General features: G+C 39.4%; 1 protein-coding gene across 2 annotated transcripts; it reads left to right on the top strand.

Annotated features, from left to right (window-relative positions):
• The first annotated feature begins 726 nt into the window (after positions 1-726).
• Positions 727-14,997, top strand: myo1hb (myosin IHb). Of its 2 annotated transcripts, none has more exons than XM_078161967.1 (32): positions 727-777; positions 1,685-1,846; positions 2,248-2,363; positions 4,165-4,363; positions 4,467-4,547; positions 4,661-4,840; positions 4,936-5,034; positions 5,127-5,240; positions 5,347-5,418; positions 5,764-5,883; positions 6,194-6,261; positions 6,339-6,444; positions 6,577-6,657; positions 6,749-6,840; positions 7,276-7,370; positions 8,708-8,754; positions 9,003-9,083; positions 9,181-9,286; positions 9,446-9,563; positions 9,723-9,836; positions 9,921-9,997; positions 10,086-10,154; positions 11,024-11,108; positions 11,200-11,362; positions 11,477-11,560; positions 11,765-11,858; positions 12,104-12,153; positions 12,233-12,368; positions 12,445-12,515; positions 14,132-14,229; positions 14,343-14,442; positions 14,527-14,997. In XM_078161967.1, the coding sequence occupies exons 2-32, from the start codon at positions 1,721-1,723 to the stop codon at positions 14,551-14,553; spliced, it is 3,069 nt and encodes a 1,022-aa protein (XP_078018093.1). In that variant the 5' UTR covers positions 727-777; positions 1,685-1,720; the 3' UTR covers positions 14,554-14,997. The 2 variants fall into 2 exon arrangements, with proteins under 2 accessions (XP_078018093.1, XP_033503376.1); XM_033647485.2 differs by having other exon boundaries at positions 12,098-12,153.
• Positions 14,998-17,203: the final 2,206 nt, after the last annotated feature.

Raw genomic sequence — 17,203 nt, 5'->3', positions numbered from 1 at the left:
AAACAGCCTTGATGTAGTACCAGTTTTCCAGCTTGAATTGGCTACCCAGCCTGGCAGTTACTGCTCACTGCTATCGGTGTGTGCTTTAAGCTAGCGTTAGCTTCTAAATGAGAGTCTGTTGCTACTCAGCTCCTTCAGCAGATACACCATCAGCATCTCAGAGCAGAGGATACTGCTCATTCTTTTACAATTTTGAGACCTAATTTAATACTTTTGACTGATTTTTTAGTAATTCAAATTTGTCTCAGTATATAAAAAAAAAACACCCTTTTCTATGATATGACAAATACAAAGAGACTTTTTTTCTAGTCATGAAGCATATCTGTTATATTTTGTAAAAGCAGTATGATTGTGGAGTTTTTTATTTGATTAGCAGGATCAATAAGTTCCAATTTTTTCGATGAATTACTTCTTACATTACAGCCTTTCCCCGCCTTCCACCATCCAACTCTCTGTGTTTCAGACTTAAAATCATGAACTGATGAAAAGTTTCATCCAGTAAATTCTTCACAAGTATTTGTATGTGGTCAAGTTACATCTAAAGTAACTTACAAACCCAAAAACAAACACACATGCACAAACACATATTCTGAATGAGATTTTCCTCCATTGTTGCGTGCTCACTACATTATTAATGGTTTCCTATTGAAGGAAGGGGAGACTGTAATCTGTCAGTGTTTCCTGTCATACTACTGTCCCTTCCCTTCAATAAAAACCAGATGTTCAGTTCAAGAAGGGTACAGAGGTACAACCACACACACACCAGGGACCTCCAGGGTAGGTAACTTTTTGCATTTTTTTTTTCCTTCTGTAAAACACTGTTGGGCATTTTAACGATCACATGTGGTTTTCAGGACACGATTTATTGTGACATTGTGCTGTAATTTTCTGCTGGGTCAGTAGAGCAGCAGGTTGACTCACTGGAGAATGATCTGCGAGTGTCAGTTACTCCGACTTGGTGACAGGTCAACTTGGCAGTGAAGAGAGCCAAACTACTGAAGCATAATACTGGGTGGCTCTTTGATAGCACCATAATTAAAGTGCATTGATTATTTTACCTGGCGCTCCTTCAGTTGTGTGTCTTTAAGTGGCAGATCATATCCTGTGCTCATACATATTATCATGTCTGTAATTAGGTCTAGATTTCACCATCAGTTATTGTTTAATCGTGTTTTAAACTGTAGAATATATCGAGTTTGTAGTGTAGGTGGAGTATGACGTGTTCGTTCCGTCCTTGCCATGAACAAGACTGATGGCTCTTAAGAGAGCACAGAAGCAGATTAGATAGTGGTGGCAGAATTTAGACTTGTCATGAGCATAGAGGATGTAGCCAAGGCCACTTAGGGCTCTGCCTGGAAGTCACAGATATACAGACAAACTGCTGGAAATGAGTCGCCCACTGGGATATATATATCCTAGATTGTCCCTGATTGTGAGCATGTGTGTGTATGTGTTCTTGAGTGGTGACAGCCTCAACAAAAACTGATGTCTACTGAGGAAAACAGGACACAGAGGAAAAGGATGGGACATATAGGTCTTGACAGAAGGAATGAAAACTGGGAAAAAATAACTTCATAACAGTAGATTTTGCGACAAATTGTCATCATCAAGGAATCATTAGTGCATGACACAGTTTTGACATGTTACCTTGTTGTGTCACTGATGTGTTCCTGTTTGGGCGCAGAGCCTGGAGGAGCGGTGTAACCAGATCCTGAGAAACATGGAGGCCTCCCTGACAGCTCGGGATCGCGTGGGCATCCAGGATTTTGTTCTCCTGGACGCCTACACGAGTGAGAGTGCCTTCCTGGACAACCTGAGGAAACGCTTCCATGAGAATCTCATTTACGTGAGTCTTCATGTGCGGTGTAATGTTGGATAACCCGGCTCTTTCTCTTACTCTAATTAAACTTCACGCCCTCGACCTTCAACCCATTGAGGTCCTAATGCTGCAGCGCCTTCTGCTGAATCCAGCACCTTGTGTTGCTGAAACAGCAGCTCTTGTTCTTTTTATTTGCGGAGTGAGCAATCTAAAGGTCACCGCCGTTCGTGAGGTCATGACAAGTGATTAACCAAACTTATTGCTTTTGATAAGAGGAGGAAAATTACTTATCAGCAGAGTGATACATGGACATGACACTGCTGGAAGCGTTCCTTTGTTGCCATGTTATGTTGGAGAAAAACAATCTCCTGTGTTATCAAATGTGCAAGATTTGCAGAATATGACTTCCTTTCCTTGTCTTATTGCAGACCTACATTGGGACTCTCTTGGTGTCGGTCAACCCATATAAAGAGTTAGACATCTACAGCAAGAAGCAAATGGATACGTACATGGGTGTGAACTTCTTTGAGCTGCCACCCCATATGTAAGATTGTTTTTATTCTTTATTTATTCATACTGTGTATTTGCACACAGTAGGGTGGGTGGATTGCCATGGAATTTTGTATAGACATTCATGTTCCCCAGGGGATATATCCTACTGAATTTGGTGATTCCCTGATTTTTCCTCTAGCACCACCATGATGATGATATGCTTGGTTTTAAGTGAAATGTTTAAATAGATCGCCATAAAATCCAATACGCTGGAGCGAAAGCCCTGTTGTCCAACAGCTCGTTATCATGAAAACATACATCCACTGTTTCGAAAAAGCACACTCTCCTAAAGTGATCATTGGACGTTCCCAGGTGCCGATGTTTTTTCTTGCTAAGGCCATCCCTAACCATTCCTACAGTGAGATTGGTTAGGGTAAAAATAACAGGGTAGAAGCAGAAGCAGGGTAGGGCGGATGATACCTTCTTTATAGTGGGAAAAACTGTGGCAGGGTTGACTCTTTACAGGCCTGCCAACCACAGGGAGTGTGTGTATTTTTCGGAGCAATGGGCCTTCAGAGCAAAAGGCATTTGTTTTTGGGATGATGGGCTGTCAGAAAAATGGGCTTTTAATCCAATGGTATATTTTTTGTAATACTGGGGATTCAGAATAATGGGCTGTCAGGACAATAGCATGGCACCAACTCACAATGAATTTCATAAATAAAAAAACAGACATCTTACATACCTGTCTTGGAGGCAGAGGGCAAATTCAAATCCTGCAAATCTCTCCATCTGTTCAATGAAAGACCGAGGTCTTCTTGTGTTTTTTTGCCTGTGCTCTATCACTGTTCCTTTCAGATTTTTAAATTATTTGGTCAAAGTATCAGCCATAACCACAAAATAACTTAAAAAATAAAATCCTCTAATGGAAAATACTCCTCCAGTTTCATTGTAACTGGCTGATGTACTTATTCACTGCAAAACTTTGCCTGAGAAAATTTCAACATAGGCTCCTCTAATCTGTGTGATGTAAATTGTGTCATCTGATTTTGCGGGGAATTACACTTCGGGCCAGGCGGTAGGAACAACTATACAGAAATAGCAAATCTTCTCACTTATGCTGTTGTTTGCTTATGCAGGTCATTCAGATGCATCAGTATTAAATTGGGACTGTTTCATAAACAGCTGAAAATCCCTGTAACTGCTTTAAAAGCAAAACCTGCAAAACTAATGATATTCCTGTTCCGATCAGCCTCAGCTGTACTTTGTGTTTAGTGCTAACTAGCAAACTAATATTTGACCATGATAAACATTTTACCAGCTGAAAATCAGCATAGTTATTGTGAGTTCATTAGCGTGCTCACAGCAGCATTCAGCTAAAGGTACCCCTGTATCCAAGTCTAGCCTCACAGAGCCAGTAGTGCAACTGTAGGCTCTTACTCTTGTTATACGTATACTAAAACTTTTTATTGAATGAAGCATTATCACATTATAAGGAAAAAAGGGAAGGATGTCAACATGACAAGAGTTTATGAATTATAAATGCAGGGCGTCATGGTGGTTGAGGGGTCAAGGTACCATCCATGAACCACAGCGACAGGGGACTTGTGTTGAAGGTCGCGCGCCATCTCTCTCCCCCCTCATTTCCTTTCATCTATCCTCTGTCAGCTAGCCATCTGATAACGGCACAACAACGATATGAAGTTTTTATTTTTAAGTCTTGGTGTAAAGGAAGAGAGGATGTTATTACACAGGAATTTTCAAAACTACATTGTGGTTAAGACAGATTGTATGTCTATGTTGGGACTGATTTTTTTAAGGGGGATGACTTTGACCTGTTACTGTACTTTCAGTTACGCCCTGGCAGACAACGTCTTCCGCACCATGCAGTCTGAGTTCAACAACCACTTCATCCTGATCTCAGGGGAGAGTGGAGCTGGCAAGACCGAGGCCTCCAAGAAAATCCTGCAATTCTACGCTGTCAGCTGTCCAAGTACCAAACTCCTGAACAACATCCGGGACAGGCTGCTTCTCTCCAACCCGGTGCTTGAGGTCAGTGACATGGATGTTTGTGCCAATATTTCTGTCATGTTAAACCGTTTTTAGAGTAAAACATGATCTTAAAATAAGGCATTTTTTGTTTTATACCATCCAGGCTTTCGGAAATGCCAAAACCCTGAAGAATGATAACTCAAGTCGCTTTGGGAAATACATGGACATCCAATTTGACCACCAGGTGGACTGAAATGTGCAAATTACAATGTCAAGATAATACAACACAGCAATGTGATGATCAAACCAGTCACACAAAGCACTGAGTAGGGGTTAAGGATTACCTCTCTCCCTCAGGGTGGTGCAGTTGGTGGTCACATCCTGAGTTACCTGCTGGAGAAGTCCCGTGTGGTCCACCAGAACCACGGAGAGAGAAACTTCCATATCTTCTATCAGCTGGTGGAGGGGGGAGAGGAAGAACTGCTGCGCTGGCTCGGCCTGGAGAGGAACAGCCAGCACTACAGTTACCTGGTGCAGGTCAGTGGAAAAAGAAACACAAACACTTCATTTATCTGGTGACGGCTGCAACAAAAACCTCTTGACTCAGAGTTTTTGTTCTTTGTCTCCTCCAGGGTGATTGTGCCAAAGTTAGCTCTATCAATGATAAAAGTGACTGGAGGACGGTGCGGAAAGCTCTCTCTGTCATAGAGTTTGGTGAGAGTGATATTGAGGTGAGATGTTACAGTTAATCTTTATTTAAACTTTGCATGATACATTTCACTGCTGATTCAAGTGAAGCGTTTCTCTTTGGGTGTAAATGCAGCACCTGTTTGGAATAATTGCCAGTGTGCTCCATCTGGGAAACATCAAGTTTGAAGCAGATGCTCGAGGATACGCCTCTCTCAACAACAACCAGGAGATGCACTGGGTGTCAAAGGTGAGCCCCAAACAAACTGCACATACATCTGTCTCCATGCAACATTATGATGGAGACCAGGAAGAGATTTGGTGCTACATGTTTTTGCTTTGCATTTGCTGTGCAGTTGCTGGGGATTCCTTCTCAGGTGCTACAACAGGGGTTAACCCACAGGAAGATTGAAGCCAAAACAGAGGAGGTAAGGAGACTTGTATCATTTAATTTTAGAGCTGTAGGTCTAGTGCGTAGGATTGAGTGACATCATTAGCTGAAGTTGCAGAATTTAAACTTCTCCTGTACATCAAACATGCAGCAGAAGTACAGTCAGTGGCCAATGTGAAAACACAAATCGCCCTATCTAGAGCCAATATTTTGTTGGTCCATTCGGTACAACTGTAGAACACCACCCTAAAAAACATAAACGTTATAAATGAAGCTTCGAACTATTCAGAAGAGCCCTATTTAATTTAATTTAAAGTATAAAATATGTTTAACATGTTTGCAGTATTTATTTGTAATCATCTACATTACTCTGATGTTAAAGGTGTTCAGTCCCTTCTCCGCGGACCATGCAGTTTATGCCAGGGATGCCCTCGCCAAAGCCATCTACGGCCGCACTTTCAACTGGCTGGTCAACAAGATTAATGAATCTTTAGTTAACAAGGTGAGGAAAATAAAGCAATCTACTCTTTCTAATCCTGCTAACCCAGGCCTGTCTCATAAAGATCACGGGATAGGGGAGAAAATTGGGGTTATGAGATTTTAGCAGGCCTGAGGCAGCCATTTGATTGGTTGTGAGTGTGAAAACACCCAATTTCAGAAACAGCACATCTGGCTAATTTTTCTTTGGGCTGATTTTTTTTTTTTTTTTTCAAACAATGTAATTTTATTGGTTTAAAGTAACACTAACATATGAGGTTGAGGCCTGGCTTCACAATAGCAGATTATCTCATATCTGTGTGAATCATCTGCAGGATTCCTCCAGGAAAACAGTGATTGGTCTGCTGGACATCTATGGTTTTGAGGTTTTCAATGTGAACAGGTGAGATGGTGCACAGATGTGCTGATTCAGAGTGACATGAATAATCTGATACTGACAGTGCCTATGATTTATTTTAGCTTTGAGCAGTTTTGCATCAACTACTGCAACGAGAAGCTGCAGCAGCTTTTCATCCAGCTGACCCTCAAGTCAGAGCAGGAGGAGTACGAGATGGAGGGGATTGAGGTAATAATGCAATTAATCCTTATGTTTTGTATTCGGTTGTGGCTCACAGTGCTACTAATGTGTAAAAATAAACTTACATATAATAAAATAACGTTCCCAGCCACTGATGCTTTTCTGTGTGTTTACGCACAGTGGGAACCAGTGCCATTTTTCAACAACAAGATAATCTGTGATCTTGTGGAGGAGAAACACAGAGGAATCATCTCTTTATTGGTAAAAAGATATAATCCAACAGAAAGACAAGAGTACACTAACCCATAAACTGGAACATGGCTGAATTATTGATGCTTGTCCTCTCACATAGGACGAGGAGTGTTTACGTCCTGGTGAGGCCACAGATCTCACCTTCCTGGAGAAGATGGAGGAAAAGATTAGCGGTCACCCTCATTTTGTCACGTGAGCTCCACACTGTTGCTTTACAGAAAGTGCACTTTGTCTACACAAGGGTCACAGCGATATACTGGTTTCAAGGTATCATGATATAAAAGTTGACAGTTATTATACCATGTACATTTGCTTATCTATGATGTTAAAAAAATGTAACTGGACAGAGAATCGCCCCTTTAACAAAATGTTTAAAGTTTTCAATTATAGTAATAAAATGGTTGCTCAACCAAAAATAACCCTTCAGTTTTCATTCCTTTATGGCTTATTCTGATTGATATAAATTCCATACCATTATCATTACCATGATACCGCACTATTTTCAGAGATGGTTATCATACCGTAGAAATCTCATACCGTTGCAACTCAAGTCTGCACATGGTCAGACCAGCACATTGCATGACCACTAACATTATAATACCCAACACTATCTTCCATTTCCTGCAGACATAAACTTGCAGACCAAAAGACGAGGAAAACATTGGACAGAGGGGACTTCCGCCTCTTGCACTACGCTGGGGAGGTTACATACTGTGTTGTTGGTAAGGGATGAAATACTTCTGTATTTTGAATTATGTCTTTTTCTATTATGAAAGCATTAAACGAGCCTATGTAACACTAGCCCATTGCTAAAAAATAGTATAATAATAATAATGTTTATTTATATAGCACTTACCAAATCGAGCAAGTGCTTTACAACAAAGGCATTAAACACATTATCAAAAATACAGTTAATGTTTGGCTAACCTGGCAGGCATGAGTAAAAAAAAGAGTTATAAATGTGACAACAATGGATGTTTTAAAACCATAAACAAATCGCAAGGGAAAATGTCAACACAATGTGTATAACACTATCACAAGCAGAGAAGATTCAGGAATTTAGCAAACTGACTCAATGGTGTCAGTTACACACCAATATCCATATAAAGTTACAATATAACATTGATATAATAATAATTGTATTTTCATATAGTGTTGTTTTGTCAGTATTGACTCATTTCAATAACAATATGCCTGGAAATAACAATATTTGATTCACTAGTAACATTTATGAAGATTTATAATGAATAAAATTGATTTTTTTTTTTTAACTAAACAGATGCTTCAGAATACTCTTACAAGATATGTGGTGTAAATACATGCAATTTTTCATACAAAACATTTGTAACACAAGGGATGGAGAAATATGTGGATAACTGACAGCAGGCGGCATGAACACCAGTTGCTATGGTAACGTTACCTTAGCTTGAGATCGGTAAGCTAGCATGTTACAACAAAGTGCTGTACTCGATAAAATTACCTTTTTAAGAACAGTTAAAATACAAAACAACATCAGACTAGGTTTTTGACACATAGAAAGTAAGACTTACACAGCTATTTAGCGGCTGTATCACCATTAACAGGAGCACTCCTGTGGACTCACCTCTCCTCAGCCTCTCCGGCTAACAGTTAGCATAACTGGAGGCCATATAGCTAACAGGGTCAAAGTTCATATGACCAAAATAAAAGCACACTGAGAACATACCCTGTTACTAGTAAAAGTCTTGCATTGAAAATGTTACATAAGTAAATGTGTGTAAGTACTGTACATTCAGGAAAATGTATTTAAGTATTAATGCTGAAAAAATTAAATCAATATTATACATCAAAAATAATTAAAAGGAAAACAGCAAGTCCTCATATTTAAGAAGGTGGTACTATGAAATGTTTTTGCATGAAAAATAATTAAAACAATTATCAAAATATTTCTGTCAGTGAATTAATCAATCAATCAATCGACTGATTGTTTGAGCTGCACTTGTGTATTTTCATATAGTTTGTGTGCTAAAATTTTAGCTTGTATAATTTAAGTTTCTCTTTGTTTTTCATTTTTTTCCAGGATTCTTGGACAAAAACAATGATCTCTTGTATCGAAATGGAAAAGAGGTAATTTAATCTAATTTTTTAAATATGAAACCAGCCAGGTTGAAATCAAAGGTGTTTGATTCTTCATTACACAATACTTGCTCTTAGTCTACTGTACTGTACTGCTACCATAACACACCAACATAGAGCTTAAAATATAGTATAAATATAAAAGTAGAGGAGCATAGCTTTACATTACATTATTATTAAGGTATATGTTGTATGTCTGACATGTTGGGTGCTTATACAGTGTTTTTATTGTCCATAAGGTCATGCGGCAGTCCAAGAATGCTATCATCAAACACTGTTTTCCTTCTACTGAACCAGACAGCAAAAGGAGACCTGAAACGGTCAGAGACAATTCAGATAGTGATTTAATCATTTACAAAACTTCTATAAACAGAGCATTGACACTTGTGTACCCACCATCTTTCTGTGACTCCGCAGGTGGTGACTCAGTTTAAGAGTAGCCTGGTGGGCTTGACTGAGATCCTAATGTCCAAAGAGCCCTGGTATGTCCGCTGCATTAAACCCAATGAAGCCAAGCAGCCAGGTGTGTCCTGAAAATCCTCCATTTGTGAGAGGATCTTAGAGTCCAAGCTGAGCTAATACTTTTTACTGTATGCTCAGCCAACAGTGAGCCAGCACATTAAGTTAGACCAGACAGGTTTGACCCCTCAGCTCTCTAGATGACCTTTGGCGTCCCCTGCAGGGCGCTTTGATGATGTGTTGGTGAGACATCAGGTGAAGTACCTGGGACTGATGGAGCATCTGAGGGTCAGGCGTGCCGGGTTTGCTTACCGACGCAAATATGAGATCTTTCTCCAGAGGTAGCTATGACCGCACTGTCACTATTGTTTTCTATCAAAATGCACATGAAGCAATTCTTCTGGTCGCAGAAGACATTTGGCATGTTTTGATTTTTGTCTGCTGCTGTTGGTATCAACTATAAAGCTGCGTGTGACTAAGCGGTCTCCCTCTATGCTCAGGTATAAGCCTCTGTGCCCAGACACCTGGCCCAACTGGAAAGGTTCAGCAGCAGAAGGTGTGCGGTGCCTGATCAAACACCTGGGCTACAAATATGATGAGTACAAGATGGGCAGGTAGGCAGATGTTAACACATGGGTGCCACAGACTGGCTCACCTGAAAGAGGTACCAGAACTTCTTACTGTCTCTTTCCCTCAAGGACGAAAATTTTCATCCGGCACCCTAGAACTCTGTTTGCAACAGAAGATGCATTTCAGGACTGCAAACATAAGCTAGGTGAGACTGTGTTTGTACATTTAGTTGTAATACTACATTTAGCATCAAAACACTACTGGGGGTGAAACTGTGACTGTGATCGTTGCAGCAACACGGATTCAGGCCAAGTACAAAGGCTACAGAGTCAAAGGAGACTACAGGAAACAGAGGGAGGCTGGTGAGTGTTTAAATGCCCCAAGAGTTGTTCATAAGCACAAACTAAATGCTTTTCCTTGATTAAATATAGGTGAATGGCTGACATGATGAGCATTGCAAAGGGACAGCTCACCCCAAAATCCAAAATACATGTTTTTCCTCTTACCTGTAGTGCTATTTATCAATCTAGATTGTTTTGTTGTGAGAGTGTTGGATATATCAGCCTTAGAGATGTCTGCCTTCTCTTGTTGAATATAATGGAACTAAAGGGCACTTCGCTTGTGGTGCTCAAAGTGTCAAAAAATACATTTGATCAAACTCAACAGCAATGTCTCTTTCCAGAAACCGTGACCAGGACGGACTTTGTTGTGAGCAGTTTCATGTAGGAACTATTTCCTTTCTACCAAACTACACCTGCAAAGCTTATCACGGCGCAGAAAGAAGCGTGCATCATGGACGAGAGGCGCAAGATGTTAACCTAAATGGTGTCCTCCTTGGATGAGCTGTAACGTTAGCTAGCTCAACTGGTCCTAGGTATGCCATCAGTAGATGCACGCTTCCTTCTGCACAGTGATATGGTTGACAGATTTAGTTCAGTAGAAAGAAAATAGTTCCTACATGAAACTGCTCACAACAAGGTTTGTGGATTATCTTGAGTAATTGGGTCATGCTTTCCGGAAAGAGACATTGCTGTTGAGTTTTTCAGATTTATTTTTTGACGCCTTGAGTGCCACAAGCTGAGTCCTATCAAGCTCTGTAATACTGGCAAGAAGGCAGACATCTCTACAGCTGATATCTCCAACACTTGGCAACTTGCACCAAAACATTCTAGACTGATGAACAGCCTTACAGGTAAGGGGAAAAACATGTATTTTTGTCTTACCTAAATAGCCACTAAGATTGAGACCTGCTGGAGAGGTCTGCTGGCCAGAAAGGAGCGTGAAAAGAGAGCATGGGCTGTCAAGGTCATCAAGAAGTAAGTTCACACAAAGAATTCTATTTGATGGTATAATGCTGAGTATCGTAAGTATATGTTGTGAGGTTACCTGTCTGTTGATTTGTTCTAGGTTCATTAAAGGCTTCATGACCAGAAATCAGCCAGCCTCCCTTGACAACAGTGAGTACCTGGCGTACGTGAGGCAGAACTACCTCACACGGCTAAAGGACAACCTTCCCAAAACAGTCATTGAAAAAGACTCTTGGCTTACCCCTCCGCCTATAATGCAGGAGGTGGGTGATGCATTTTGTTCAACTGTTTCTTTGTATAAGGGTGCATGCATGACGATGCAGGTTGGCGCTTTTAATAGTTGAACCCTGTAAAGGTGTCAAACTGTATTTTTCTAGGTTTCCCAGCTGCTGAAGAAACTGTACATTCGCAACATGGTACGGAAGTATGTTCGAGGGATCACTCCACAAAGGAAAGCACAGGTACAATCCACCCTCTGTCACACAGAGTGTTAAAAGCGTCAGCGTAAGAACCACAATACATGCACTTACAACATTTTACATATAAAACAATAACTTTATTTTTGGAAATAAATTTGTGGGCAACATTTGAGTCCCAAACAAACTGACTGTATAGTATCTTAACTTAACTTTCTTCCTGTTTTCATACTATTTACCTGCTTCCAGCTTGTGTTAAAGGCACAGACGAGCTCCATGTTCAAAGGAAAGAAAGAAAACTACCCCTTCAGTGTGTGCAGACCATTTGTGGACACCAGGATAGGTAAGACTGCAGATTTATTTTATTTTAATGGAGCGTACTTATGAGAATATAGTATTAACTTTGTGATTTTGTGTGTACAAGCACAGTATACTTGCAATTTGACCAAACAGAATAGTTATAATAGCCTGTAGAGACCATTGATACCAGCTCTGTGCATTATGCAGGTTTCAGTATCTCCGGCAGTATATTTGTGAAATCCTCTCTCATGGATTCTCAGTAGTTTCTGTCATTGTTTTAAGGTGCAGAGGACATCAACATCAAAGTGCTTCAGATGATTCGATATGAGCACATCAAGGTAAACTAACATTGGAGTTTACTTCACATCTTTATCCGTCTTCATCTACTCTAAAGATGTGAATGCTTCCCTCCCACAGTACAGTGTGCCAGTGGTGAAGTACGACAGGAACGGGTTCAGGCCTCGTCTCCGGCAGCTCATCTTCACCCAGGAAGCTGCCTACCTGGTTGAGGAGGCCAAGATCAAGCAGCGGATAGATTACATCTCTCTGAAAGGTGTCCTGTGAGACAAAAACAAAAACACATGTGATTAAGGGTTTAAAGGTAACTCTTTTTTTGTTTGTTTTTTAAGGTGTGTCAGTTAGCAACCTGAGTGACAACTTCTTGATCCTTCATGTTACATGTGATGACATCAAACAAAAGGTATGCCCATCAACAGAATGGCATCTATAAATATCTAATGACTTGGAAAAGTACCAATATTTCTCTTTTTAAATGTCAAAATCACTTGTGCCACATTCTTATCCAATCTGCAAAGCCAATACAGACATTCCTTAGACTCAAAGCATTCACTTAAAGGGACAGTTCACTCCAGAATCAAAACTACATGTGTTGCCTCTTAATTTGTTGTGCTATTTATCAATTAAGATAGTTTTGGTGTGAGCTGTTGAATGTAGGAGATATCTGTTGTAGAGATTATTGCACTCTCTCGAATATAATAGAACTAGATGGCACTCAGCTTGTGCTGCTCACAAATGGAAAACAAACAAAACAAAACAAAATAGAAATAAATAAAAAAATGAAAAATTCCCCAGTAATGTCACTTTCCAGAAATCATGACCTCCTTACTCAAGATAATCCACAGACCTTGTTGTGAGCAGTTTCATATAGGAGCTATTTTCTTTTGACCAAGCTACAGCCGCCAACCGTATCACTGTACAGAGGGAAGCATTCAACAATGCTAGCTTATGTAGCACCACTAGGCTAGCAAATATTTTACCTCATTTGAGGATGCAAAGCCTGTGTATCAAAAAATCTTGGGATAGGATACATATCACAATAAAGGGATTTTGATTCAATATATGGAAATATATTAGAATAATGTAAGCAAGGTGATATATTGCAACTTTTAAAATCTAATTTGAGCAAAACTGTCATTGCTAATGGTACATCCCTCATGACTCTGCCTGTTTCATAGGCCTGTGTTCCTTGTGTTTATGCAAGCAATACGGAGTGGAAGAGTCAAATGGCTGAAACTAGATTACAACACTAAAGGATCTGCTGTCGAGGCTTTAAACACAACACAGAACTAACCACTGCCACAAGTCTTTGTATGTAAACTATTAATAAAAATCTGAATATGGTGTTTTTCGGCGCCAATACAGTATCATAAAACATAATACTGCAATACTCAAGTGTATTGATATTTTTTTTACACTCCCAGTGTCCCATTTACATCACGAGCATGTGACTCTCATCCATGAGTAGATGCCCACTTCCTTCTGCATGATGATTCAGTTGTTGGTTGGTTGGAAAGAGACATTCCAACCAACCAACAACTGAATCATCATGCAGAAGGAAGTGGGCATGATGATTCAGTTGTTGGTTGGTTGGAAAGAGACATTCCTGTTGTGTATTTTAAAGGTATTTTTTCGGCTCTTTGCGCACCACAAGCTGAGTGCCATCTAGTTCCATTATGTTCAAGAGAAGGTAGACATCTCTACAGTCGATATCTCCAGTACCCTGCAACTCACACCAAAACAATCTAGACTGACAAATAGCACTAAAGGTAAGAGGAAAATATATATTATTGATTTGGGAGTGAACTGTCCCTTTGAATTGGCTTTCACTTTATCATTCAGACACAGTTTGGAGACAGTATGGAGCACAATGCCCAGTTTAGTTTGAGCTGCCCTAGGGTGATGCTGACCCCAGAGTATATCAGAAACAATACTTAATGAATTGTTTCTTCCAGGTTTAGGGATCATAAATACATCATGTCCTAACAGGGAGTGGACTGATGTCATTGTTTCTTCTAGGGGGATCTGGTTCTGCAGTGTGACTACCTGTTTGAGGCCCTGACCAAGCTGAGTCTTATTGCCAACAAGCAGAACTCCATCAAAGTGGTCCAGGGCAGGTACAGTATCTGGAATTTATGTATTGATATTATTTTGAAAGCTAAGAAATGGTAAAATGGTAAAAATGATAGCAGTGATAAATTTAGTGTGAAATTGTTTTTCCAACCTGCAGTGTACGATTTGACATCCAGCCTGGCAGAGAAGGCTTTGTGGACTTCAAGAGTGGTCAGGAGTCTATGGTCTACAGGGCAAAGAACGGCCATTTGATGGTGGTGAGTTCATCAAAGGATCATGCTATGACATGTAAAATTATAATTTGTATAAACAACTGATCAACCGTTTACTTCCCTCTTTAGGAATCTACGAGAAGCAGGTCCAGATGAGGCTTCCAGAGATCTGGGATGATGTTGCTGCAAATTCTAGCAACAGCCGTGTTTGTTCTGTAATCCTGCTCCATGGTTGTTGCCAATTGTGTTGTATGTCAGCTGAGTTTTAATTTTTGCATCTTTATGACAATGTTATCAATGTATCCGATAATGACAATGACGCACTGCCAATATCTTAGTTGAAGACAGTAGACAACAAGCAAAGAGTAGAGCCTCGCCAGAATATGAGTTGGTCTGCTTGTTCCTAATGTCTGGAGATTAAATCATCTGATCCCAGCTCAGAGTCATGGAAATCAACTGCCCTTAATGACCAGAGGCACTTGTAATCTTTTTTTGTATTAAATGTATCTGAAATCCTGTTTAGAATAGACAAAAATATATGTGTGCAGCCATGAATACCTCACCCATGTTGTACTGTTACATTAAAACATATTAAATCAAGATAGGCACTGCGTGTGAAAGACAAATCAATTTTGGGGTGAACAATACTTTAGTACAGAGTAAAATACACCAGCACAGTTCAAATGCATGTTTGAAAGTCTATGAGATGGTTCCTGGGGTAGCAGCTCCCCCTATGGGCCTACTGCAGGCCCTACAGGTCTTCAGATTGTATTTAGGTTGCTAAATGAAACCTCAGAGGGAATCCAACACAGTTTTGTGATGATGTCATGTGAAGAATTATATTACTACTGCCCTCTACTTCAAGGTGATGCCAATTTGTTGGCCAAGACACAAATAAGGACATGAAGCATTAAAGTGTAATTTCCTCTGAATTATTAATTTTGTCTCAGTGAAGGCAGTGTTGTAACTTAATCAGCAGCACACTCACCTAGACAACACAAATACCAACATGAAAAGAAAATATTAAATTCAGAGAGAAATGGAAAATTGTCAGTCCTCAAAAGACTATTCTTGGTTCCTCATGAAAAAAAGAAGCTTTCATCGGTCTAAGTTGTCAGCACTTTAGCAAGTTGGCAACGTTCAGGCTGACAACTGCTTGCTCAAATGCAGTCTTTTTTGTTTGTTTTGTTTGTTTCTTCTTTGTTGTGTTAGCACACATTATCTTCTTTATAGTATGAAGAAAAATGCTGACTGAGAGTAACAAAATGTAAAGACTGGATTTGATTTATGATTGTGTGGCTCCCCTGCCTTCTCAAATGTCAACTTAAGTTCACCATGCACAATGTTAGCAATGTAACACGCTAATGGGGACAGTATAGGGTCAGTTGGGACAGGGGGACACTTGGGAAAGTGACTTTTTAGCCAGTTAGAAAGCAACAATACCTATGGCATTCACCATTCTCATACTCAGCCACACCCTTGTGAGAGCCCTCTGACTATTTCCCACATTTTAGTCACAGTTTTGAAATCTACACCATGGAAGTTCACTTTCTGGCTCTTTTGTATATTTTTCTTCTATCTTAATGTTTTAGTTATGGCACATAGAAAAAAACACATTGTTGTAAAGTGGATATCAGTTGTTGTTAGTGTTAGCTGTCTGATTTATTGTTGATAGCTGCACAGGAGTCCAATGTGTGTCTGCTCTCCCTGGGATGGTAAAGATAGTTACTCTGGGGCAGTTAGGACAGATTGCTTGATCTATTGCTTATAGATCCTACCTTGTTACAGATTAACAAAAAAGACAAAAACAAGACAAAGGCTTTTCCTAATTGATTAAAACCCATCGTGAAGTCATTGAGTGAATGTTTACTACATGAACCTCATACAACCCAACTGTAGCCTATGTTAACAACATTGAGCTAATAGGTGCTAATGAAGTTAAGACTCAGAAGACAGGCACATTCCATATCTCAGTAATTTATGAAAATATAATAATTTTACATTTTTTTCATTTTACTCAAAGAAACACATTAATAATGTGACATCATAAATATGAGGTGTTAATTTATATATATATATATATATATATATATATACATATATATATTATCCCAGAACCTATACTGTCCCAGGGATTAAAAAGGAGGCCAGGAGGTAAAATGCACATTTAATGAAACTGTGCCTTTCACGCCTGGGTTGGGCTCTAAAAAACTTAAAAAGTAAATAAAAGATAAAAAATAATAATAATATTTTTTAACACATACTTGTTCAGGGATCAAATTATTTTCACTACAGCTCAAATAGTCTGTGAGTAATAGAAGATTCATTTGTGTTGATGAAAAAATATCCCAACTAACCCTGCTATCCCCTACATACCTGCCTGGCTAGCTTGCTATATTTTTAACTGACACAGTACATAATCTTAATAATGAATTAAATACACAGTATGTCATGTCTTTCATATCATTGCAATGATTTTTTTTTTTTTTTTTAATATCATTTCACAGGATGGATTTTTGCTGCACCAAACATAAGATATTTAGCTATTATCTTCATAATTGTGTCTTTACAAGTGGAATCTTTATCTAACTATAATGAGTAACGTTGACCAAGAGCCAAGATGAGTTCCTGTCACATACAACCTAAAACTAATTAGTCCTTCAATAAATCTTACGCACTAATTGGCAGTGAAGTGAGATATCAAAGGTCAAAGATAGTCATGTGAGGATAAAGTGCGTTCCTATCATAGTGACATCTGGTTGATGATTAAACAGATGTTTGTAAATGCCTCTGTTGAGAAGAGCCA

This window comes from Epinephelus lanceolatus, chromosome 19, assembly GCF_041903045.1.
Source record: "Epinephelus lanceolatus isolate andai-2023 chromosome 19, ASM4190304v1, whole genome shotgun sequence".
Taxonomy (NCBI): domain Eukaryota; kingdom Metazoa; phylum Chordata; class Actinopteri; order Perciformes; family Serranidae; genus Epinephelus; species Epinephelus lanceolatus.
The sequence above is the reverse complement of the archived record's forward strand: the minus strand, read 5'-3'. Positions and strand labels throughout refer to the sequence as shown.